The 26,666-nt window shown below is 43.9% G+C and overlaps 1 protein-coding gene across 1 annotated transcript in view; it reads right to left on the reverse strand.

Moving 5' to 3' along the window:
- The window catches only part of LOC128057765 (phospholipid-transporting ATPase IB), a 402,538-nt gene that overhangs the window by 99,675 nt on the left and 276,197 nt on the right, over positions 1-26,666 (reverse strand). The window contains exons 30-32 of the mRNA XM_052650261.1: positions 18,262-18,323; positions 16,863-16,919; positions 15,381-15,488 (exon numbers count right to left, since the gene is read on the reverse strand). Of these exons, the coding sequence (XP_052506221.1) occupies positions 15,381-15,488; positions 16,863-16,919; positions 18,262-18,323 (227 nt within the window). The remainder of the gene's footprint in view (positions 1-15,380; positions 15,489-16,862; positions 16,920-18,261; positions 18,324-26,666) is intronic.

The following is a 26,666-nucleotide window of genomic DNA, read 5'->3' on the forward strand; positions in this document are numbered from 1 at the left end:
GGTGGGGCTCTGTGGACGACTTGGCCCCCAAATGCAACTTTCTAAAATGACAAACTCCATTTTAGAGAACTAATGGTTACCAGGGGGAACAATGGGGAGAAGGGATGGTTAGGGAGTTTGGGATGGACATGTACACACAACTATATTTCAAGTGGAGTACCAACAAGGACCTACTGTAGAGCACAGGGAACTCTGCTCAGTGTTATGTGGCAGCCTGGATGGGAGGGGGGCTTTAGGGAGAATGGATACATGGATATGTATGGCTAACTTGCTTTGCCGCCCACTTGAAACTATCACAACATTGTTAATTGGCTATATTCCAACATAAAATAAATACTTAAATAAAATGACAATCCCAATCTTTGTAGTTACATAAATATATATAGAAGAATAAAGGACAAATTGCTTTTCTTTAAAAAAAAGTTTTGGGGGAGCAAATGGCCTGAAAACAGCCTCTAGAAGATGATAACCCATCACTAAGACCTATGCCAGAAGAAGTCTTAAAAGGTTTGAATAGAATTCACATTCGTGCCTTGTATGAGAATACTGCCTTTGTTCAATTATTCCACTAAATCTGAGTCATTGAAAACACTGAAAATCAAAGGACCAATTTTTCTTTTAACACAATGAGCACATCCCCAAGTAGACAACTTTGTTAATTATCTAAAGTTGTTCCTTGGTTTTATGTTTCCAGTTCAAAACAAACCATTCTGGCATAATAAGCTATTTTCTAAAACTGTGATCATCTCAGATTTTTTAAAATTTCATCTAGAATCAATAAGTTTATATAACAGAAAACTACTGTAATGTTCTAATCCAATATTTAATTATTTTTCAATGGTGGAATGAAGACTTTTTTTTTTTTAACAGCCTAGACAAGGGCTACAATTTTATTCATTTAAAATGATTCAGTCAACAAAAAATGAGACTCCTATGCCCTCTATTTCCTTTTGTTTCTAAGAATTAATTTTCCCACATTGATCGTAAGAAGGTAAAACCCAGACTCATTATGTTACAGGACCTTTATTTATGGTCACCCTCATTCTTTCTTGATGCCATGTCTTGGAAAATTTCTCAACAACCCTGTAATTTCCTTTGGTGAAATTTTAAAGCCCTCTCCTTCCAGCTTCATTGCCCCACCTGGCCTTCTCCATCACACTAAGACTTCTCATGTCCTTCCCGTATCAATCACTCTCCCCTCCGTCTCTGCTTCCCACCGCTGCTTCTTCTGGTTTCACTGGACATAGAAATCACTGTACCTACCGCTTTTCTTTCTTTTAATGAAGATGCTGTATTGGGAACAAATCAAACTTTTTCCTTTCTTGTAATATCACTTTACATGACACTGAAATTCTACGTCCCAAAGTGGTTCTTGGTGTCAGATCCACTCCAGCTTTAAGCCACAAGCCTGGAATGCTTCCCCTTTTGACTAAAGGCACAACACCCCCCAGAGAAGGTCTGTTTCTTCCATGAAATCATCTCAGATTTATCACAGGCCAGCTGCTAATGAAACTCTACCTATGACATTTTCTTGACCAAAACCTCCTCTCCAGCTATGTGCTTGTATTTATTACTCTAAAAATAACCAATCCCTTCAACAGAATAATGAAAATGCTGTCTGATAATGCTTTTTTAGAGAACTTACATTTCTGCTAAAACTATCTGTGAGCTAAAACTATCTGTGAACTAACTTCATCAGTTTTATCTCTAGTAATAAAACTGTTGGAAAATGATTAGCTTAGTACTTCCTTGAACTAGGTACTCACTTCTATCCCACATTTGCCTTTCCTTTAATATTTGCTCCAAAACAGCCATTTCCATTAAGTAATTAAACCTTAATATTAACTCTACACAAATACCAACATCAACAACAAACACTTACCACAGATATCACCCATGTAGCTAAAAGTTATTCAACTACAGTTTTAACTGGAAGTGTTTCAAAATTTTTAAAATCTAGAAATCATTCTTTTGGTGGGAAAAATGTATGGTTCATGCACTGGTTTTTTGAGCACACTTCAGAAAATGGTAAATTAACTAATCAATCACTTCTTGCACATCATGTGCCAGGCTATTTCCAAATGTTGGACTATTTGGCATCTGCTTTTGTTATCAATTCAGCAAACAGATATTAAGCACCTATTACACAAAGTCAAATCCATTCTCCATTTCTACAGGAGAGGTGTTTAATTCTGCTTTATTAATCCATTCATTTAAATACTTACTGAATGCCAGGAAAGAGCAGAGGTAGGTACCAAAGATATATTGAAGAGGGTTCACTTTCCTCATAAACTTACAATTTAGAGGAAGAAATAGATATGAATTAGATAAATATAAATAGAAGAAGAAACTGACATGAATTATGAAACCACATAAATACAAATAGAGGATGAAATTGATATGAATTATGAAATCACATAAATATAAATTTTTGAAAATTGTGATAAAAATAACATAAAGTTTATCATCTTAAGCCTTTTAAGTTCAATAGTGTAAACTATCTTTACATTGTCCTGCAATGTTTTCATCTTGCAAACCTGAAACTCTGCTTCCATGGAACACAGCACCCCATTTCCCCTCCCAGCATCCCCTTCTATTTTCTGCCTCTATGACTGTGACCACTCCAGGTTCCTCATACAGTGGAACCACAAGGTGTCTGTCTTCTTGCAACTGGCTGATTTCACACAGCCTGCTGTTCTCAGGGTCCATCCATACTACGCAGAGGCTGCATAGCACCCCACGGCGTGGTGTCTGTCTTCTTGCGACTGGGTGATTTCACACAGCCTGCTGTTCTCAGGGTCCATCCATACTTCACAGAGGCTGCATAGCACCCCGCGGCGTGGTGTCTGTCTTCTTGCGACTGGCTGATTTCACACAGCCTGCTGTTCTCAGGGTCCATCCATACTACGCAGAGGCTGCATAGCACCCCGCGGCATGGTGTCTGTCTTCTTGCGACTGGCTGATTGCACACAGCCTGCTGTTCTCAGGGTCCATCCATACTTCGCAGAGGCTGCATAGCACCCCGCGGCATGGTGTCTGTCTTCTTGCAACTGGCTGATTTCACACAGCCTGCTGTTCTCAGGGTCCATCCATACTATGCAGAGGCTGCATAGCACCCCGCGGCGTGCACAGATTGCACTTGTGTAACTGATTACACGTCGACAGGTGCTCTGCTGCTCCTTCCTCTTGGCTATGGTGAGTCCTGCTGCTTCAAACAAGAGTGTACAAATACCTCAAGATTCTGCTTCCAATTCTTTCGGGAATAAGAAGTGAAATTATGGGATCGTGTGGTAATTCTTTAACTTTTTGAGGACCCTCCATACTGTTTTTTTGCACTGTCCACACCATTTTACATGCCCACCAACTATGCCCAAGGATTCCATTTTTCCACAGTTTGCCAGCATTTGCTGTTCTTCTGAGTCTTTTTAAATAGTGGCTATCCTAATGTGTATAAAGTATTATCTCACACACAAAGGTAGATTTTTAATTGTGTAAGTGCAAGGGAGAGAGGTAAGTTGTGTTAAGAGAACACACACCTAGGAGGGTTCGACCTTGTCAAGGCCACAAGAAAAAGTACCTGCAGGAAGAAACGCCTCATCTGAGGTGTGAACACCAGGTGAGCCCTAGCTCCGTACAAAGTAGAGACCAGGGCATTTAGAAAGTGGGGGCAGGAGCAAATACACTGTGAGAGCTTAAACAGGGAAGTGAAGGAAGGCCAGTGTGGGTGGGGTGGGAGTGGGCGCTGGACAAACAGGCCTGGCAAACGGCCTGTAGTTTTACCCTGAGCACACTTGGAGGCCAGGGGGACAACTCCATCAGCTTTCTGTTTTGAAAGCCACTTTGGCTGCAGAGGGCTTTTCTGGTGGCTCAGATGGTAAAGATTCTGCCTGCAGTGCAGGAGATCCAGGTTTGATCCCTGGATGGGGAAGATCCCCTGGAGGAGGGAATGGCTATTCACTCCATTATTCTTGCCTGGAGAATTCCGTGGACGGAGGAGCCTAGCAGGCCACAGTCCATGGGGTCACAAAGAGCTGGACACGACTGAGCGACTAACATTGTCACTTGGCTGCACAGAACAACGGGTCTAGACAGATTTTGAGAAACCAGTCATGAGGCTACTCTACTGCAATGGTCCAGCCATGAAATTCTGTAGCACTAACTAACTGGGTGGGAGCTGAACTGGATGGAAGGGGACAAGGTAAGAGATATTTAGGAGGTAGAAACAGTAGGGCTTGTATCCAGCACAATGAGGCTGGAATGATGGCCTGAAACTCTAGAAGGAATAAAAGGGATGGAGGTTCATACAATCTTAGGAATTAAGAATCCTACTTGAAATTGCCACTTGCTGAACAAATTAACCCCCTGTTCGGAACAGATCTAGTTTATTTTTGCTGGCGCTGGTTCCTGTGACTCCAGTGACTCCTTAGTTGGTTGCATCTGTGTGCATGCTCAGTTGTGTCTGACTCTTTGTGACCCCATAAACTGAAGCCCACCAGACCCCTTTGTCCATGGGATTCTCCAAGCAAGAATACTGGAGTGGGTTGCCATTTCCTCCTCCAGGGGATCTTCCCCACCCAGGGACTGAACTCATGTCTCCTGCATTGGCAGGTGGATTCTTTACCACCGAGACACCAGGAAGGTCCTTTCAGCTGGCTGCCGCCTCATAGAAAAGTGACCAAAGGCCTCCATCCTGACCTCTTCCATCCCACGTTCAGGAGGATGTGGTCGGGGAATTAGCCAGCACTTTGGGAAAACAACCTGAAGTCAGATCCACGCTTTATAAGTCTTAATTTATACACTTGGTTTAAAGCAATTAATCAGCAGCGATGAACAACAGCTCTGGGGTCCCCAGAGTTTCCTCTTTAGGGGAAGCCTCCTGTAAGAGCCAAGACCCTTTTCACGGCAGGTGACAGAGATCAAAGTCAGGCACCCACACCATGCTGCAGAGGAAGGTCCTGGAGGCCAGGCTTCTCCCAGGCCCCAGTCTTATCTGAGCCTGGGTTTCCCACCGCTTAATCTCGCCTGCACTAAATTTAGCTCTGGAGCGTGAAACTGCTGTTTAAGAGCTGGACTGTCCAATACATTAGTTGCTGTCCAGATGTGGCTACTGGGCACTAGTCATTGAGTCAGGCTGCCTTGGGATGCCCTCCAAGTCCAACATATACACTGGCTTGCAAAGATTTAGTGCAGCAGTGCAAATTACCTCTTTAATAATTTCTTTTAATGTCGACTACATGTTTAAGTGATACTACTTTGGAAACGGTGGGCTAACTACATTAATAAAGCTAACTTAATCTGTTCCATTTTCCTTTTTTTAACGGGGCTGCTAAAAAATTCAAGGTTATAATGTGTCTCCCATTCTATTAATATTTCTATAGGGCAGTATTGCTCAGGACCATGTGACTCTGAGCCATTTGAATTGTTGGCTGCAGAGAGAAAGAGGCCCATCTTAGAAAAACTTCCATTTCCTTCCATTTCATTTTTGAAGAACCACTTCATGTCTTCTTTTTCTTGGGGGTGGTGCATGCCAGGAGAAGGGCATAGGAAAGCCACAAAACTAGGCAAATTCCCTTGGTACCCTGACTCTCTGACCTCCGTCGCAAGATGCACAGTAGGGAAATTCACCAGCTGCTTTTCTACAACATAACCAGTTTCCCAGAAGGGAAGGGTTCCTGTTACCTTAGCTTGACCCAGCTGATTTTATTCTTTGTGTCTGTAACTTAGCAATTTTTTTGTTAATTAGAACCCTTTTCAGAAGTACCAGAAAGCCAACTTGAATTGTATTCTTCTGCAAAAATGGGTATATATTGATTTAATGTATCTGGAAGTTCACAGATCATTCCAGCTTCAGGTAGAGCTTGATCCAGGTGCACACTCAATGCCATCATCTCTCACTTTGGTTTTTCTCTGTGCTCGATTCATCCCTGGTCACACACTCTCTTGGCGGTGGCCCATGGCATCTCGAGACTGATGATATCCCTAATATATAACAAACCCAGTAGCAAGAGAGCTCCTCCCTTCCCTCTTAGTTTCTATAAATAATCCCTGAGTTGTCTCTAAGTGGCCTTGGTGGGACACCATGCTGTTCCTGAATCAATCCCACAGTCCACGAGACGAAGATCCTGCTTGACTAGTCCTGGGTGGCGGGTCCAGACCCAGAGGCAGAGCAGCAGTAGAACCAGCGTTGTTCGAGTGCATGTTCTGAAAGAGGGGATGGGACTGGGGGGCTGGGACCAGAGGAGGGGAAAGGGGATGTAGGACAGGTGACAGGCAAGGAGATGCTGCCGCGGGGTGGAGTGGGGGAAGATGCCTCCATTTCTCTTTTCCTATCTTTTGCCAAAGGAACGCCAAACACAATGGTTGGTTAATCCAACTCAAAAAGCGTATCATTTCAATGAATATTTGAGAGTTTGCAGCACCCTGAGAAGGACCAGCACATCCACATGTGCCCTTCGTTCTGTTTCTATCCTTTATCAAGACCAGGGATCCCTGACACACTGTTGGTGGGAATGTAAACTGGTGCAGTCACTAGGGAGAGCAGGGTGGTGGTTCCTTAAAAAACGAAAGCTAGAACTACCATATGATCCAGCAGTCCCACTCCTGGTCATATATCCAGAGAAAATCATGACCTGAAAAGATACCTGAACCCCAGTGTTCACAGCAGCACTATTCACAACAGCCAAGACACGGAAATGACCTAAATATCCATCAACAGATGAATGAAGAAGATGTGCTACATATATACAAAGGAACATTACTCAGCTGTAAGAAAGAACTAAAGAATGCCCTCTGCAGTGACACGGATGGACCTAGAGATTATGATCCTAACTGAAGTAAGTCAAAGACAAACACTGTATACTATCACTTATGTGTAGAATATAAAATGGATACGAATGAAGTATTTACAAAATAGAAATAGAATCATAGACATAGAGAACAAATTTATGATTACTAAAAGGGAAAGGTGGCAGAGTGGGATAAATTGGGGAAAATAAATACATAAAATATGTAATAGATTAAAAAAAACAAAATTGGAGACAAAGGAGAACAGGGTGATGGATTAGGATGGACCCAGAGTACTATCAAGTAAGACTTTGAAATCAATGGCTATTTCCTCATAAGAGACGCCTTGTCCCACGCTAACGACGTGTGTTTACATTATGGTATGTCTAAAATTTTCCATAATAAAAAAATCTTAAAAATTAAGAAAAAACACACTGCAGTAATTTTACTTAAAAAAAATATGTGGATGAAAGTGCACTACAGACATGGACACAGATAACCTAGAGTTCTCTTTTCCTGCCTTTTGCCAAAGGAATGCAAAAAAAAAAAACCAACAGCTGGTTAATCTGACCCAAAAGGCATATGACTTCGATGAACATCTAATAGTTCGCAGCACCCGTGGCAACAACAGTTACAGCTCTCACCTGCTTTAAGTCCTTCCACTATTTGGTGCTCTGGGGCGCTGTCAGTAAGAGCTTTGCATCCTCATTCGCACAAAACAGGGAAACCTGGTACATATATAATAGTGTGCTGAGATTCTGTTTTCTCTCTTCTTAGCCTAACCCAACCTATCTTCTCCTGCACGAATCCTGTATCTGCTTGTCTTTCTCAGGCACCTCTCTATCTCTTAAATAGAATAAACCTAAAGAACCCGGATGTCAGCGGGTGGCGGGGAGAACTATAGCTCTGGTCCCCAGACAGGCATCTCCCTTCACAGATGTTTGAGAAGAAGTCAATCCCTGCAGAGAACTTCAACCCCAGGGCTCCTCACACACATTTCCACATGTTTGCAGAAAGGAAAAGTTCAAAACCACATCAAACATTCTCTGTGACCATGGAGGATAAATATTCCAAACAAACAAAATCAGCATGTAATGTGTACTTCAATTTGCTGACAGCTATTTTAAAAATTAACATCATAATGAATGGCAACCGCCAACACCACCACAAGACCTTTAACCCCAGAGAAAAAGAACTCGCAACCAAAGCCATCCGGTCTTAAATTAGCACACAGCATCCTTGAAATGAGAGGCCAAAATAAAACAAACCACCAGAATGGAGAGAACAGCGCAGGGGGCAGGGCTAGGAAAATTTCGGCTTTCTGTCCTGTGCTTAGAAAAAGGCCATTGTTTGAAACTGGCTTGACTGGGGTTCATAGTCAATTGTTATTCAGTCACTCAGTCATACCCAACTCTTTGCGACCCCATGAAATGCAGCATGCCAGGCTTCTCTGTCCTTCACTGTCTCCTGGAGCTTGTTCAAACTCATGCCCATTGAGTCAGTGATGCTATCCAACCATCTCATTCTCCTCAATTGCTGCTTAAATATCAAGTATGTGTAGAAATTCTATATTTATATTTGAAAAATTCTCTGAAACTGCAGGGCAAGTCACTTCAGATACAATCTAACAAGACCAAAATTTTAATAAGTTTTTAAGAAGTGACTGACACTTATTTGATCCCTGGTTTGCACCAAGCATTGCCCTAGGTGATCACCATAGTGACAGTGTGAGGGCTCCTACCTGAGATCCAGGGGACTCAGGAAGCCCCAGCTGCCTCCCGCAGCCTGACCAAGGTGCTGGTTTCCTTCTTTCTAAGCCCCTATCTGTTCATATGGTTGTAGAGAGAATTATCAGATGAACTAATGCTAATTTATTATACATGTAATTTCACAGGCAAAGCATATTTATTTGAATGTATATTTTGTCTGGGACATAGTACTTTCTCAATAGACATCATCTGTTGTTACTCATTGGAAAAGACCCTGATGCTGGGAAAGATTGAGGGCAAGAGGAGAAGGGGTCAACAGAGGATGAGATGGTTGGATGGCATCACCAACTTGATGGACATGAGTTTGAGTAAGCTTCAGGAGATGGTGAAGGACAGGGAAGTCTGGTGTGCTGCAGTTCATGGGGTTGCAGAGTCGGACATGACTTATCAACCGAACAACCATCTTATTTTCTTTCATGTCTTTATTAACTCCAAAGATAGATATTACTTTTTAATGAAGATTTTTTGATGTGGACCATTTTTAAAGTCTTTGTTGAATTTGTTACAGTATTGTTACTGTTTTATATTTTGGTTTCTTGGCCCCATGGCATGTGGGATCTTAATTCTCTGACCAGGGAGAGAGCCCACACCCTACTTGGCACTGGAAGGTGAAGTCTTTACCACTGAGCTACTACAGAAGTCACATATTATCTGCTTCTCATACCTGACAAAACTAAGGCTCAGAAATAACACAATTATGCCTCTTATGGACAACTGACTTAACTTGATCAATTTCTTAAGCACATCCCTCTTTCACTGTTAGGATTTGCAGTGAATAGGAAGGAAGTTTGATTCAGGTCACATTAACCTAGACCTCAGGAAGCAGCCAGGATCCAGCGGGTCCTGGTCCCATTCCTTTAGGAAGAATCTGGAATTACTTTGAGGGGCAAATGGATTTTATAAAGCATACTTTCTTCCTTGTTTGGTAATCAAGGAAAGAAAAACAGAAACAATTTGGCGTGACACGTAATGACTTTGAAAGCCAATTTCTGATAGAACTCTTGTCCAATGCCTGAATTTTCTGATTTTTAGAGCCCAGATATTTATAGGCCTCTATTTATAGTGAGAACTCAACTAGATAGTGCTGGTCAAGTGACTGTTTTTGATTTCCCTTTTATTAGTGAAGAACTTTTTGTTATAGCTTTATTTATTTTTCAGTTCTAGTGACTAACTCAGATAGGGATTCATGTAGGAAGCCTTCAAGAGGCAAATGTATATGAATGTTGGAACCCTGGAGGCCAGACACATAAAACCCAGAAAGTCCTTAACCTCTTAATTTTATTCCTATTGCTATTTTTTCAGATCATGTCATCTAGAAACAGCAAGGTCCTCCTTGGACGTCAGTCTTATTATTATACAAACTGCACAAACTGAAAAATGTAAACTGAACTTCAACAGATAATTTGACCAAGTTCCACACAGAAGAACACTGTACAAAGATGTCAGACAGTTATTTCAAACCAAGAGGCAAGTTTCTACTGATGGACTTCCTGCCTTACTGGGATGACCACGTCTCACCCTAGCCAGGCCATAGGCTCCTGAAATATGTTATTTAAGAAAAATAAGACCAACTCTATTCAATATTGCTGTATTAAAAGATTAATTCCAATGAATTTATGACATTCACATTAGGTGTTTCTGGGACATTATCATCTAAAACACTCATAATTGCAACACTCAAGTAACTGTTTACAAAATCTGTAAACAAATCTATAAATACCTAAGTTTGAGTAAAACAGAACATAGGATATTAAAGCCTATGACTGCTTTTTAAAAATCACCCGTTTTCTTTGTTGCCCTTATACTTGCAAACATAAGAGAAAGCTCCGTCCACAGGAGGCTGACAGCTGCTTCTCACTGAGGCCAGGCAGCCCGGGAGGATGCTCCTGGGAGGGCCTGCACTGGGGGTGGCCTTCGAGGCTGCTGCACCTGCTGTCTGGAAAATCGTGTAACAGACGTTTGCTGGTTTCAGTCTTTCTATTCCTTCTCTCACAGCAGCAGTTTGATTCTGGAGCTGGCCTCTCTACCAGTGGTGAACAAGTCCAGGCAACCTTACCCCCTGTGCATAAGAGCAGACCAAGTCTCTGATGGGCTTCTTTCAGGAGCAGACATGCGACTTTGCCAGGAACCCCCGGTGAACATTTCCTTGCATCCCCCGCCTGCAGGGTTCTGAACCACCCATGACAGCATGGGGTTAGGGACAAGCTCCCTCCTGGACTGAGGGGTGGAAAGGCTCCCTAAGGGGCTGGGCTCATCCAAGAGGGCCAGGATGGGATACGAACTGGGCCCCTCAGCAAAGGCGGGAGGGAAGGTGCGTGCTGGGGACAAACGGCGGTGTCCCAAGGCACAACAGTTAACCTGAGGACAAGGGTTCTCCTGGCCCTCAGGCCAGCTTCGGCCTGACACAGACATTCTGGAATGTTCTGAGCAGAGATGGCCCTTACCCCAGCTTCTTGGCGTACCTCTTAAAGCACCTGGAAACAAAAACCTTTTTTTCATATTTATATGGAAAATGCCTGCGCCTGAGATCTTGCTCAGCTGCAAAGTCCAGAGAAAGCCAGCGTGTAGGGAAGATGAGGAATTAATCGCTTTGATCCAAGGACGGTACCGAGGCAGCCAGACTCACCCCCCCTTCCCGTTCACTCTTAGTCCACTGGGATCTGCATTGTGTATACAAAGTGTGTATATAAAACTCAAAAGTAAACCCGTTCCTGGGTTTGGATTAAAAAAAAAAAAAGGGGCTGTCCTCTGCCAGAAGCTGGCTGGAGCCTGGCACTGCAGACGGAGTTAGCAGTTTGTCGGCTTTGAAGTGAAGGTTTCTTTCCCTCTTTACTAGCCATGGAAAGGATTTTGAAGGAAGAGCAAGGAGCAGTCAGCGAGCAGTACTTTTCTGTGGCAGACGAGGTAATGTCTTTGGGTATAATCTGTTGTTTAGAGCGCGGGGCTGAGAGCAGACGCCACACCACCTGCAGGAGCTCACAGGCCCACCGCACAGAGATGCAGGGCCTCCGCGGGCACCCAGACGCCGTCTTCTCCAGGAACCCCCAGGGCTGGCTTGAAGGTCAGGGGTCACATTTTAGGTGTGGTGAGCAGGGGTGCTCCAGCTTTAAACAGCCTGGAGATTTATCAATATTCAGAGGCTGGGGCTCCATGCTCAGGGATTCTGATTCTGTGTGTGTGTGTTGCAAGTACGTATGTTTTTCGGTAGAGAAAGAGGCTGTCATTTAACAAGCAGCCCAGATGGTTCAGATGTAGGCGGTCAGTGGACCCGACTAAGGGATTTCACCTCAAGAACCTACAGAATGTTGCAAATAAAACAAAGCAAAAAAGAACCCATAAAATGTTAAAACTCTTTAGCCAAAAGAAATGGGAGTTTAAGTTACAATATTCTGATTTATAAAGGCTTGAGGACATAACTGACCAGCGAAAGATGAAGATGAGGAGGCATGTCTCTTAGGTAATTCTATTTTGACTCCTGGTAAGAAATGCCATTCGCCTTCAGAGACTAGTTTAATTTTACGACTCAAAAGAACCGCGTTCCATTGCCAAAACCTGACTGCCCGTGACCTACAAAAAATGCCTTATAAAAATCACTAGAAACAATCTTATGATAATATAACAACAATAATTTTAAAAATGCAGTGTTTTTTCCAGAATACCATCACCCCAAAGCCTTCGCCAACCATCTCAGTCAGCTTGAGCTGCTGTAACAAAATACCCCAAAGTGGGTGGCTTCTCAACAGCAGGGATGTATTTCTCCCTGTTCTGGAGGTTGAGTATCTGAGACCAGGGTCCCAGCCTGACTGGGCTCTGGTGAGGGCCCTCTTCTGGGTGGGAGATATCTAACTTCTTGCATCTATTTCTTCCCTCTCTTGCTGTGTCTGTCAGGCATTTAAAAAAATTGAAGGATAGATGACTTACAATATTGTGTTAGTTACAGGTGTGTAGCAAAGCGACTCAGATATATATTTCAGATCCTTGCATTTTCACACAGCAGAGAACGAGCAAGCTGTCTCTCAGGTTGTCTCTCCGCTCATTTATCTCGAGTCCCTCCCCAAGGCCCCACCTCCATGCTGGAGCGGGGCGCTCAGGGCTTCAACACCAATTTGAGGGGGGCCCAAACATTCAATCCACAGGACCAGCATAGCACCAAAGGGATGGATATGACTTGGCGATATTTTCAATTTCAAGACCAGAGATAAGAAATAGTCCTTTCAACACAGACTGTGGATTATCCACCCAGCAGCCCCTGGACGTGAAAACTACAGCAATACTGTCTTCTGTGTCTAATGAGAACCTTGGTCTCAGCCAGTGATGGGAGATTTCAGAACATCTTCTGCCTCATGGAAACAGACCAACCAACTGAAAACTGAAATGATGTGGTTTATGTTAAAAAAAGCGTTTATACCCAAATGAAATGTGATTTAATATTACAAATTTCTTGCTCTTGGATGGCAAGAATAGCTCACTGGTTTTTTTTTTTTTTTTCAGAAAGTCCTCAACTATGGAAATTTCATCACTACATTGAGCCTTTGAATCACACAAAAGAACATGCAACTTGGACTACACAGTGAATGGTCCCTCCACACGTCAAAGGTCAACCTCCTGATGAACTGGCAACCAGCCTAACTCACACACATCTGAATTGGGGTTACTGGAGCCAGTGAACACAGAGGGGTCACTGGAATATCTCTCTGGGGAGGGGCTTTCAAAGGAGGGGGCTTTGTCAACCAGTCACCCGTCAGCTGATTCCATCCTTCCGCTGTCATTCTCCTCTAATTTAGAAGACTGTTCTCTGCAGTTGGCTGCTGTCCCTTTTATCGTCCTCTGCCCCAAATCCCCCAAATGAAATGGTTATTGGCCACACTCACCCTCAACCACAAGGAAAGAACATGAAGCAGATATTTTAGGCACCAAGCCTTACCCAGTGATCATCATTATGGATAGTTTTCTTGCTTAATTAACCCATGCATATGGAATCTAGAAAGATGGTACTGATGAACCTATTTGCAGGGCAGCAATGGAGATGCAGACGTAGAGAAGAGACTTCTGGACACAGTCGGGGAAGGAGAGGGTGGGACAAGTTGAGAGGGTAACATGGAAACATACACTACCATATGTAAAATAGACAGCCAGTGGGAATTTGCTATATGATGCAGGGAGCTCAACCCAGTGCTCTGTGACAACCTAGAGGGGTGGGATGGGGTTGGGGGGGTGGGTTTCAAGAGGGAGGGAGCATATGTATACTTATGTCTGATTCATGTAGATGTGTGGCAGAGGCCAGTACAATACTGTAAAGCAATTATCCTCCAATTAAAAAAAAATTCAAGAACGGAAAGAACTGATTGGCGTGTATAAAGCATCTCTGCTGGGAAACGCTTGTTTTGCTACACAACGATCTTCTTGATTTATTCACTGCTCGGTAACTGCCTCTACCGCTTGGACTTGGGAAGGACCTGAAAAGTGTGTTACATGTTTGTCCTGGTGCCTTACAGGAGGCAAAGCCGTGTTCAGGGACATACAAGTCACCCCTCTAGGACACGCCCATCCTGCTCAGCACCTCAGAGGAGGTTCCCAGACCCCCGAGCCTACATCAGTGGATTCACCAAGTAAAAATGGCAAGCAGCCGACCCTGATGACCTCAGAGTCAACAGTTGCTGGGCGTGTATCTAGACCTGGGAGACCCGAGTTCTGGCTCATTTGTGCAGAGTAAGTGAGGTAAAGACAGCAGCCCGATGTGCCACGCATGGGCCTGCCCCTATAATACATCAATGTGGGGCAGGAGCCAGAAGAAGCCTGCAACCCACAGCCCTCTCTTCCCATGCTTGGTTCTGACTAGAGACACCAGCGCCCTCATGCAAATTCGGGGGGATGACCCAGAGCAAACCTTAGCAGACCCAGCGCATGCCCCCTGCAAACAACTGCCTGGGCCCTGCAGTGTGCTGTGGGCCTGGAAGTGGGGACAAAACAAGGCAGGCCTGGCGGGTAGAGCTGAGGAGCAGACTACAGCTGGGGTGTGCCCCAGCACCAGGACTGCTGACCTGGACAAGCCCGACCAGGGACGGTCAGCACCTCCAAAGGGGTCCGAATGCAAAGAGGACAGGGAATGCAATGTCTTCCTTCATAGACATTCTGTGCCCCTTCCCACAAATCACATATTCTCTTATAAACCCTGAAACATTTCCCTGTAAAGCAAGTTTAACAGCTTCATTTGTAAACTGAGGGCGTTTGGAACCGAGGGCTTTCAAGTCCCCCCCACCAGACCCCATACCGTGGGATCTTAAGATCCAGTGTGCCAGGGCTGAAGGCTCCATGGCAAACACTAGACAGAGATAATATAAAAGGTGAAACGAAATACAAACGAGCGTAAAGGTCTTCTATCTCAGCCTCTCGATGAAGACATGCACAGTGAGAAATCCTGGTTAACTAATGATCTGGTTCATAGAGTGGTTAGATTTCTCTTTCACAGGTGACATTGTCAGCTACTCAAAGGATAATAATACCATTACTGAAACTGCAAACAATATAACCATGAACAACGACTCAAATCATCTCCCATTTTCCATGTCCGTGAACTGTACCCCTGAGAACAGAATTCACTGTGGAAATGCGGACGCGCTGGGTAGGTCAGAGGAATTAAGTCAACAGTTTACCTAACTGTGAACACTTCAAATGCTGTTACTGTGGCCTGGACAACCTCTTCCAGGGGCTCTGACATGGTTTGTTTCCCACCAGATTCATTTTGACAGAAGCAGGCAACACCAGCCTGTCCTGCAGTTCATCCCCATCCAGAGACCCAGGACGCCAGTGACAATTAGTGGTACTGACCTGTCCTTTCATGTCTGGAGCGATGGGAATGGTGGGCCAGATGGTTGAGTAGATGCCAAAAAACACCAGCCAGATGAGCATGCTTCCCCAGACGGCCAGGTGACTGAACTGCAGGAGGAAACAAGACACTCAGGCAGGGTTGTCTGCGGGTCCAGAAGCCACCTGACCGACTCCCACCCCGCACCCCCCTGCTGCAGGAGCCCTCAGTCCATGCCACTTTTCTTTATGGAAAGGTTTCTATGAGTCACTGGTCATTGGAGAGTTTGAGTTCTCATTTGCTTGTCTCAGTATTTAACAGTGAATTTAAGTAACTAGTGACTCCAAACCACCCAGAAGAGGAAAGCACTTTTTGCACCACTGCTGATGGTCCCCCAGGCCCACCCCATGGTGCCAGCAGGCTCCCACCCGTCCCTTACTGGTGTGCATTCCAACCTGGATCTGAATAAACAAGGCCCCATTCATCTAGTAAGAGGGTGCTGGACAGACAAAACAACCAAGGTAGTTTTATTTATCATTTTGAGACTTCAATTGTTCTTTTCCAAAAAACTTCTAAAGAAATTTGGCATGGACATATATCTTAAGAACACCACTCTGAGCATCTACTGGGTTGTGAATTTCTTCTCCTTTGTCCTCTTAATAGGATACTGCTTGACTTCCTCTATGATCTAATCCATCATGAGCCTCTGTCAGCTTTTAAACAATCTGACCACTGCTCAGCGCCTGCTCCCACTCCCAGGCTAAGCCACCATCCCCCTCACCTGGCTTCATTGTCTCTGTCTTGATTCTCTGCTTCCATTTACCTCCCACCCCTCTCTTCAGTAATCAGCCCAGAATTAGAAGCCTTTGTAAACAGCAGAGACAACCATGAAACACTGGCCATAACCCTCAAGAGTTGGAGATAACTAAAAATGCCCCAAATTGGGGACTGATTAAATAAGTGATGGGATATTGATAAAACTCCATACTCTTAAATCATGAACTATGACTTTGCAGAAGCATATTTTAAAGCATGTAAAATACTGATATATTTTTAAGTGAAAAAAAAAAGGCTACAATACTCTATGTTCTGTAAAGCTTCATCTTATTAAAATAAATGCATAAAGTCTAGAAGATAATACAGCAAATGTTAAAAGTAACTACCTCTTGGTGGTAAAATTATGGAAATTAAAAATTCACCTTTCTGTCCTGTATTTTCTTTGTATGTGTATATATATATATATATATATATATTTTATAATGTGGATACATCTTTGAAATGAGCTGTTAATAGCTTAGAGCTGTATTAAGAGCCTAGCAAATGATTAGGGAACTTTGGATGGCAAATGTGCCCTGATAAAGATCAAACCACAATTTTTAGATGCAAAACTTTAAACTACCATGGCTTGACATTGCTTACTGTTTTCCTGGGTTTTAAAAAGATACTATGCCATAAAAATATCTATACTGGATAGAGAAATATTAATAATTCTATAGAAAACTTACTTTGGTCCAAGCTGTCGTCTCCAAACCAGCTTTCAGACAAACAGTAACAACAACATACTGTGAAAGAAAGTGGAATTTGGGAAATGTGTTATCCCTGTATTTTCAGCCAGGAGAAACCCCACATCCTCCCCAGGGACAGTTTCTTCCCAGCAGCTGGACTTTGGAAGTGCCACCTTGGGAGCTAGTTTCCTGGGGGTGAGTTTTAGGAAACTTATAGGCAGGTTTAAGAAAAGCCCTCACTTTAGAGATTGTCTTCTCATAAGTAATAGTTACTCCCCCGTTTTGTTTAGCTTGGACGATTAGGGAGAAATCACCTTCTCTCAATGTAGGGTTTTTTTTTTTTCGTTGCTTGTTTTGATTTTTCACAAGTAGGTGTGAAATGTTCATGTAAAGACTGAGGGAAGTTCATTGGTCCCTTGTCCTGAAATCTGAACTTTACATAAGTGAGTAAGTGAAGTCGCTCAGTCGTGTCTGACTCTTTGTGACCCCGTGGACTGTAGCCTACCAGGCTCCTCCATCCTCGGGATCCTCCAGGCAAGAATACTGGAGTGGGTTGCCATTTCCTTCTCCAGGGGATCTTCTCGACCCAGGGATCAAATCCAGGTCTCCCGCATTGTGGGCAGAAGCTTTATCTTCTGAGCCACCAGGGAACTTTGCATAAACTTCACTAAAATACAAGGTAAGCATTTTACAACCATTTTGAGCTTGTTGTTGTCGTGCAGTTGCTAAGTCGTGTCTGACTCTTTGCGACCCCATGGACTGCAGCATGCCAGGCTTCCCTGTCCTCCACTATATCCTGGAGTTGTCTCAGATTCACGTCTATTGAATTGGTGAGGCCATCCAACCATCTCATCCTTTGTCATCCCCTTCTCCTCCTGCCCTCAATCTTTCCCAGAATCAGGGTCTTTTCTAATGAGTCGGCTCTTCTTATCATGTGGCCAAAGTGTTGGAGTTTCAGCTTCAGCATCAGCCCTTCCAATGAATATTCAGGGTTGATTTCCTTTAGGATTGACTGGTTTGATCTCCTTGCAGTCCAAGGGACTCTCAAGAGCCTTCTCTAGCACCACAGTTTGAAGGCATCAATTCTTTGGTGCTCAGCCTTCTTTATGGTCCAACTCTCACATCTGTACATGACTACTAGAAAAACCATGACTTTGACTACACAGACCTTTGTTGGCAAAGTGATATCTCTGCTTTTTAATATGTTGTCTAGGTTTATCATAGCTTTCCTTCCAAGGGGCAAGCATCTTTTAATTTCAAGGCCGCAGTCTTTAAGGAATCTATAATATATACTTCAGAAATTTGAAATAGTAATGACAAAGACTTTATATAAAGGGAGAGAGAGGTAGAACCCACACATGTGCCATTTAAGAAGGATTCAATAAACAGGCAAACTTACAGTATAAACGATATTTCCAACAAATAAATAGTCGGTGGCATGACCGTTGGCCAACACAGTATCTGAAAAACAAAGAAGTTACAATTAACCTGTAGAGCCCTGCAGTCTGTTTTACTCAGAATGTGAAAAGAGATATTTACATTCATCACGTCGTCTGTGGTTCTAATGCCTCCTCTTTCTAACTCTGAATTTCTTCCTCTTATATTTTCTCCAAATGAAGCAAACACACAGTCAGGTTTCCAACAAACCAACCAATCAACCACTTTTCAGACAGATTAAAATTTCTCTGTCTATTAGAAGAAGAAATAGAATCAAACCATATTAACCTATCTCTGGTTTTCCCTGGTGGCTCAGTGGTAAAGAATCCTTCTGCCAATGCAGGAAATGTGGGTTCAATCCTTGGGTCAGGAAGATCCCCTGAAGACGGAAATGGCCACCCACTCCAGTATTCTTGCCTGGAGAATCCCATGGACAGAGTGGCCTACAGTCCATGGGATGGGTCACAAAGTGTCGGACATGACTAAGCGACGAAACGACCAAAAACTCTATCTCTGTAGGTGCTAGTATTACACAGTCTCTGCGTGTTCATTTACCATTTGTCTTTAATTTTTGCTAAATTGGCACTGGGGGCCAATTGCAGAGATAACTATGTGATACAAAATGAGCCCATGACGACTGCACTCAGAATTCTGGAGGACTTTCACTACTCGTGTTCTCCATGAACTTCTTTGTGAACTACTGGGACCTGTAAATGCAAGCATCCAACGCGAGATGCCTAGACAATATAACTAGGATGCGAAGCCTTAATTTTGAAGGATGACTATGACAACGTACATAGTGATCACTAAGACAGAAGTGAAGGGAAAGTCCCTCAGTCGTGTCTGACTCTTTGTGACCCCATGGACTATACAGTCCATGGAATTCTCCAGGCCAGAATACTGGAGTGGGTAGCCTTTCCCTTCTCTGGGGGATCTTCCCAACCCAGGGATCAAACCCAGATCGCCTGCATTGAAGGCAGATTCTTTATCAGCTGAGCCACAAGAGAATTATCTAGTTCAGGTCAGCTAGCCTGCTGTGAAAAAGTCTGGTTTTTACCTTGAGGGATGAAAACCACTGCCAATCTCCTTTTATTCTTTCTTTATACCCAAATTAGAACTGTGGCATATAGGCCAAGTAAATAGGGATTTTTGAGTTCAAATTTCCAACCCAGTAGCTGATGTACACATACATTTGGGCTCATCAATTTACCCATCTGTTTGTTGAAGAATCTGACTCATGAAAGAATCAAGATCTATTTAGTTTTGTCAAACACCATAATGACGAAGTACATCACAGGTAAAATATGATTGTCATGGGACCTTGGATCCAGCCACAGGGTGTTCCCTTTCTCCTGATTCCAGGTAAGAAAACTGGTGGGTAAGGACAGATGAATCCTCAAAGAGACATCACGGGCTGTGTTAGCTACAGATCTAAACTGAGAGTTTCCGAACTACCTCCTGTTTGTTTTAGCTCAAGGTGGATTTCTTATCCTTAGTCTAGCCCTCTGAGTTCACAAATGAAGAAAAGACTTTTGATTGAGATGAGCAGTGATCTGAGGGCCCTGAGTTCTACCTAAATGAAACCCTGATGGAGTCTGGAGAGAACGCCGATCAGACAGAAGACTTAGAAGGGCTGGGGGGCTAAGCTGAAAACCAGGTTCACAATTATGGTTTGACAACTTCTGAATTTCCTTTCAACAGTAATATTACAAAGGCTGGTTGTAATTAAACATACAAAGCATTTGTCTACATATGGAGGACTTAGAATGTATTTCATACTTCAAGAATATTCACTTAATGAACAGAAAACTGTTTGTTAATTCTGCACTGAAAATAGAAATTATGTTACTAAGCATAAGATGGGCTCTGTTCTAAGCACTTCACCTCCATGAGTATGCTTACTAATATATGTAATACTAATAGATGACTATCAGTATTACTAATATGCAACACTAAAATACCTAACACTTCTTTGATGCTCCAGCAATGCTATGAAATGGTATTATGACCTGCATGTTTCAGATGAGGAAACTAGGGCAGCAAAGAGAAGCTAAATGACATGTGAGGCCATACTCTGAGTGAGAAACTGTGAACTCTGGAAATAAGACATTGTTTTTACTAACTGAGAGAGAGAAATGGACCCCCAAAGTGGTACAGAATCTCTGTCACGTGAATCTCACTTTTATTTCTACCTTATTTCTCTCCTAGAAAGTTCCTTCCCATTAGGTGTTGGTATTTCAAAAGACTTCTTCTTAATCTAGTGATTTTCCCCTTGAAGTTGTCTTCTTTTATTCTTTGGGGTCCATGTCTCTCACTCAGTTGGGGGGTGCTGTCCCGGTGATGGTGGGGTGTTTGGCAGCATGCCTGGTCTCTGTCCGTAAGATGAGAAAAGCACCGACCCCCTGGTTGTGAGCCAGTAGTATCCACCACCAAGTTGTGACAACAAGAAGTGCCTCTGGACACTGCCAATGTCCCTTGGGGAAAATTCCCCATATTGAGAATCAATGTTAGAGGAAAGAAAACAGAGGAGCTAGAATAAATACAGGGAATACACCCTGAAATAAGAGTGGCAAATGAAGGGAACACCCCTCGTCTGTAGTCAGGCCAAGGAGCAGAGTGTGCTGGGACCTCACAGTTTACACCATCAGCAGAGAAGCAAGGTGAGGCCTTGGTACAAAGAGATGGAACTGCCATTGCTTGATGGCCTTTAAAGGGGCAAACCCTGTGATCACCTCCAGGATCAAGAGCTCACTGATGGAGAGAGGATCTCCATGGAGACCCTTAAGACCATGGACCACCATGCTGGGAATTTGGCACAAACAGAAGAAACAGGTAGTGAAACCCAGGGACCTCTTCTAACTGTAGCTTCTAGAATTTTACAAGGCATGTATTTCTACCTTGCCATGACAGTACAATGCTGCTGGCATTAAATAACTTGCTGGCACCTGAGTTCATTTGAATACACTTGGATGGTAGCACCGTGTCAATGGACGTGAGTTTGAGTGAACTCCAGGAGTTGGTGATGGACAGCGAGGCCTGGCGTGCTGCAGTTCATGGGGTTGCAAAGAGTCGGACACGACTGAGCGACTGAACTGAACTAAACTGAAGATTAGTGAAGCCAAGATAACCCTACTGTTCCAACTCATCATTTTCCAAGGATAACTCAACACTACATTTTAAGTTTCTGCTTAGGAAAGAGCATCTCCCAGCCCAATCAAAACTAATACCATCTGGGAATAATTCATTCCTTGAAGGAGAAATTCCAAACTAACTTGTGATTCTGAACATACCAAAAGCCTTGGAAAAGACAGCATCCACTAAACAACTCACAAGTCACTGCTTGGCCCGCCCTGTTGGGGAAATTCCCACAGAATAGCGTGTTCTCTTAAAGGTTAAATTTTGACTGCTTTAGAGGGAAATACCTGTGGGCATAAGTTCTTGTTAAAAATTTGCCAGTAGCATCCTCCTAAAGAAAAGACACTAAGTCTTAAACAATCATTGGTGGATGAACACATTCCTAAGCTACAGCTTGCTTATAATTCAAGGCTGGAAAAGTCCATTTGGACTGTCCCTTTTATTATTTCTGCAGCACGTTACTCACAAATTATTTCTTCCTATTTTGCTTAATTTTAACAGTACTGTTATAATCCACCACTCTACTCAGAAAAACAACTTTCCTGTAGCTTAGCTGTTTTCATTTTAGCAGGGTATTTAAAACTCAAGTGACCTTTTTTTTATAGGAGATAAAGAACCCCCAAATCAAAGTAAGTCATTGGGTTCCCAAGCCAGCCTTTAGAACATATTTATCCACTATCTGTGTAAGTGATGAGAAGCTTACTGAAGATGAAGCATCACGTGGGGCGCAGATGGATATAGGGAGGAAAGGGGCAGAGAGAGGGGAAAGGACAGTTCAGGCACAGAAGGAAATCCGTCCGCCTAGAGACATGGGGGTGTATGCCTGCACTGCATCAGACGGTGATGTCAGCTGGAGCCAGGCCATTCCAGGTTCTGAGAAGGTCCCAGTAAGAGAAACCCATCCAACGCACAGGTGGAGAGAGGTGATCTCAACACACTTTTATCCACCAGCAGGACGTTGAGCATCTCCCAGCAGAAACCATCACTCGCACACAAAGGTCCAGCAGGCCTAGGCCGGGATGGGGGAGGGAGAGGGAGGGAGAAAGGGAGCGAGGGCGATAGGAGCGAGCGGGAGCGAGGGAAGAGGAGGGAAGCAGGCTGCCTGCTGCGTCAGCACTCTCTGCAGCATCTCCCTGGACCATGTGAGATCAGCCAGGAGATCGAGATTGAGGATCAGCTCCCCCCAGAGGAGAGCTGAAACAGAGGGTGGGGGGGCAGTGTGTGCTCCCTGTTCCCGCCGTCCAGGGAAAGAGCTTCGCAAGGTAAAAGAAGCCGTAAGAGTGGGAAAGATGCTTGTCTCACTTGTTGGTCACATATAGAATGACCTGGTGGGGCTTCACGTGGGATAAAATCTGATACGATGATGGGATGACCATGTGCATCAAAAGTGGTATTACAGGAGCCTGAAGCCCTGTCCTAAGAGCCACTCATTCTCCTCCAGGCAGAAATGATGCCATGGCTTTAGGACCCACAGACCCTCAGCAGCCGCCCTGCCTGTTGGTCCAGACTTACGTCATCTGCAAAGTCAGGTTGGAGTCAGGGACTGGCATGATGTAGGAATAGCCAAACGAGGTTGACAAACCCAGACACTAAACCGACTGGTGTGAACAATGACAACAAACCCACATGGACCCTCCAGTGACTAGTGACAGCCCCAAACGCTGCATGCAAAACGCTCTCCAAGAATGTGTGTGGAGAAAGTCTGTCTCGTTTTCTAAACAGGCAGAATGACTGGGGGAACTTACCTCAGAGGCTTCCAAGGGGCTAGGCTGATGACATCTTATAAAGATGCCATTTCAATGAAATGCTCGTTAAACACATTACATTATGACCCGGCTAAACCACAAAAATGTATTCAGAGAGGGCTTTGACGAAAAGCAAAATCTGAAGCCTAAGTTACAGTGTAGTCCTGTGCAGCCAGAGAAGACAGGGCTCAATAATCAAGAAAACAGATGGGGTGAATGCATAAATGTGTTTTTGGTGTAGTAAGAACCTGTGGAAGCCTGGATTCAAAATCACAGCATTGTGCACACATCTGACTCCAGAAGAAGAATTAGGGAGATGGCACCATTCCCTCAACAGACACCAGGGCACCTGTCAAGAATTTTGGCTGGAGAGCAGATGCCAAGTCCCTCCTGTTCTCTTTCTTCTGACCTTTTGCTTCAGCAGCACCAATTTAGTGTGTGTGTTAGTTGATCAGACGTGTCCAACTCTAAGCAGCCCGCCAGGCTCCTCTGTCCATGGGATTTCCCAGGCAAGAATATTGGAATGGATTGCCATTCCCTTATCCAGGAGATCTTCCCAACCCAGGGATCGAACCTCTGTCTCCTGCATTGCAAGTGGATCCTTTAGCATCTGAGCCTCGAACCTTCAGTAGCACCAACTCAGAGCAGCCGTTGTTCCAGCATATTAACAGGCTCTCCTCTCCCCATCTCACTCTTGGGGCCTCTTAAGATGGCAGAGGCTCAGAGGTACAATGCCAACCAGCTACTACTGGATGAATATCAAGAGTGAAAATGTCTTCCAAGTGCAGAGAACTCACTTACAAATGCACTTAGAACTCATCCTGCTCAAATGTCTGCACTGTCTATATGACAACTGAAATGATTCTTTTTGCTTCTGATGCTGTGTATTCATAAGAGAAGATTCATTTTTCCCTTCTCTGTAAAGAGTGCCATACCTTATTGCAAGGCGTTTCTGAAAGGTAGAGTTTATACAAGTGTTAGTGATTATAATTACATTGAGAACCAGCGCTGGGTTAAGTTCCTGGTTATATAAGCCTTTTTCTGGATTTTCTCCTCTGTATTGACATTTCTGCTGGATAAAGTTAAGGATATGAAACTCAGATTTCAACCTTTCTCTTTTTTCATTCTTATTTACTAAAAATAGATTTTAAAAAGGAAGCGAAAATGATGGAAAGTGAACTCGACTGCCTGTCGATGTCCAACAGCCACCTTGTAGGCACAGGCTCATTTCTGATGCCCAGGAGCAGAGTCTAGGGACAGTCTGAGGCCCTTCCTACCTAGGCGGGCCCTGTGACTAGTTCTCGCCCATCAGAAGTGGTGGGTCCTGTCCTGCCAGAGAAGGTTAAGAGCCATCAATCTTCCTGGCCCTCTCCTGTCCCTGTGTGAGGCCAAGGGTGAACTCGGGGGCCATGAACAGATGAAGCACCACTATGGAGATGAATCCAGGGCTTGTTTTAACCAGATGTCAGAAGAGAAATAGATATGGGTGTGATGGTCATGAAGGACAAAGTTTATACTCAAGGACCCCTAAAAACAGGACACACAGGATGCTAGGCTGGGCCACGTGGGGAAACAACAGGGTCAGACAGGAGGGAAGCGGAGAAAACATGACCCAGAGCTTTTGTTTGGGTTTTCACGGGATAAGGTAGACAAGGCAGGGTAGGTACACTGTGTAAGCTCGAGGTTGGACAGTGTGAAAAATTTCAACAGCCTCTGGGTACAAGGTTGATCCCTAGCTATGTGATACCTGGTCCAGGGTGACTTAGGGTAGAGACCATTAGTCTGGTGTGAGAGAGTAAGATACAGAGATGTCTGGGGGCCCCAGAACTGTTGGCTGGATATCAAAGGCAAGCCTGCAGGGGAGCTGTCTGCTCTAGGAATCAGCCAACCCTGGGAACACAGTCTCTCCAGGAACAGTTCAGTTCAGTCGCTCAGTTGAGTCCAACTCTTTGTGACCCCATGGACTGCAGCACACTAGGCTTCCCTGTCCACCACCAACTCCCGAAGCTTGCTCAAACTCATGTCCATTGAGTCGGTAATGCCATCCAACCATCTCATCCTTTGTCGTCCCCTTCTCCTGCCTTCAATCTTTCCCAGCATCAGGGTCTTTTCCAAGGAGTCAGTTCTTTGCATCAGGTGGCCAAAGTATTAGAGTTACAGCTTCAGCATCAGTCCTTCCAATGAATATTCAGTACTGATGTCCTTTCAGACTGACTGGTTTGATCTTGCAGTCCAAGGGACTCTCAAGAGTTTTCTCCAACACCACAGTTCAAAAGCACCAATTCTTCAGGACTCAGCTTTCTTTATAGTCCATCTCTCACATCCATACATGACTACTGGAAAAACCATAGCTTTGACTAGATGGACCTTTGTTGGCAAAGTAATGTCTCTGCTTTTTAATATGCTGTCTAGGTTGGTCATAGCTTTTCTTCCAAGGATCAAGTGTCTTAATTTCATGGCTGCAGTCACCATCTGCAGTGATTTTGGAGCCCAAGAAAATAAAGTCTGTCACTGTTCCCATTGTTTCCCCATCTATTTGCCATGAAGTGATGGGACTGGATGCCATGATCTTCATTTTTTGAAAGTTGAGTTTTAAGCCAGCCTTTTCACTCTCCTCTTTCACTTTCATCAAGAGGCTCTTTAGTTTTTCTTCACTTTCTGCCGTAAGGGTGGTTTCATCTGCATATCTGAAGTTATTGATATTTCTCCCAGCAATCTTGATTCCCGCTTGTGCTTCACCCAGCCCAGCATTTCTCATGGTGTACTCTGCAAAGTTAAATAAGCAGGGTGACAATATACAGCCTTGATGTACTCCTTTCCCGATTTGGAACCAGCCTGTTGTTCCATGTCCAGTTCTCACTGTTGTTTCTTGACCTGCATATAGATTTCCCAGGAGGCAGGTCAGGTAGTCTGGTATTCCCATCTCTTTCAGAATTTTCCACAGTTTGTTATGATCTACACAGTCAAAGGCTTTGGTATAGTCAATAAAGCAGATGCTTTTCTGGTATTCTCTTGCTTTTTCGATGATCCAATGGATGTTGGCAATTTGATCTCTGGTTCCTCTGCCTTTTCTAAATCCATCTTGAACATCTGGGAGTTCATGGTTTACATACTGTTGAAGCCTGACTTGGAGAATTTTGAGCATTACTTTGCTAGCGTGTGAGATGAGTGCAATTGTGTCGTAGTTTGAACACTATTTGTCACTGCCTTTCTTTGGGATTGGAATGAAAACTGACCTTTCCCAGGATCTAGGTGCCTAATACCAGGGCATCACAAATGCAGAAAATAGAAAACAATGCCAATATACCATGTACAATATACTATTCCATTTGATGACGACACGAGGCAGAATAAGCCTTTATTGGGCTAAGCCCTTGATATTTGGGGGTTGTTTGTTGCAGCAGCTGTTCCTACCCTAATACACCTTGATTCAACTTCTTGACAAGAGTTCTGAAGGTGAAATCTAGGAACTCCAGCTCCTACTTTT

Source organism: Budorcas taxicolor, chromosome 12, assembly GCF_023091745.1.
Source record: "Budorcas taxicolor isolate Tak-1 chromosome 12, Takin1.1, whole genome shotgun sequence".
In the NCBI taxonomy this organism is placed as follows: Eukaryota; Metazoa; Chordata; class Mammalia; order Artiodactyla; family Bovidae; genus Budorcas; species Budorcas taxicolor.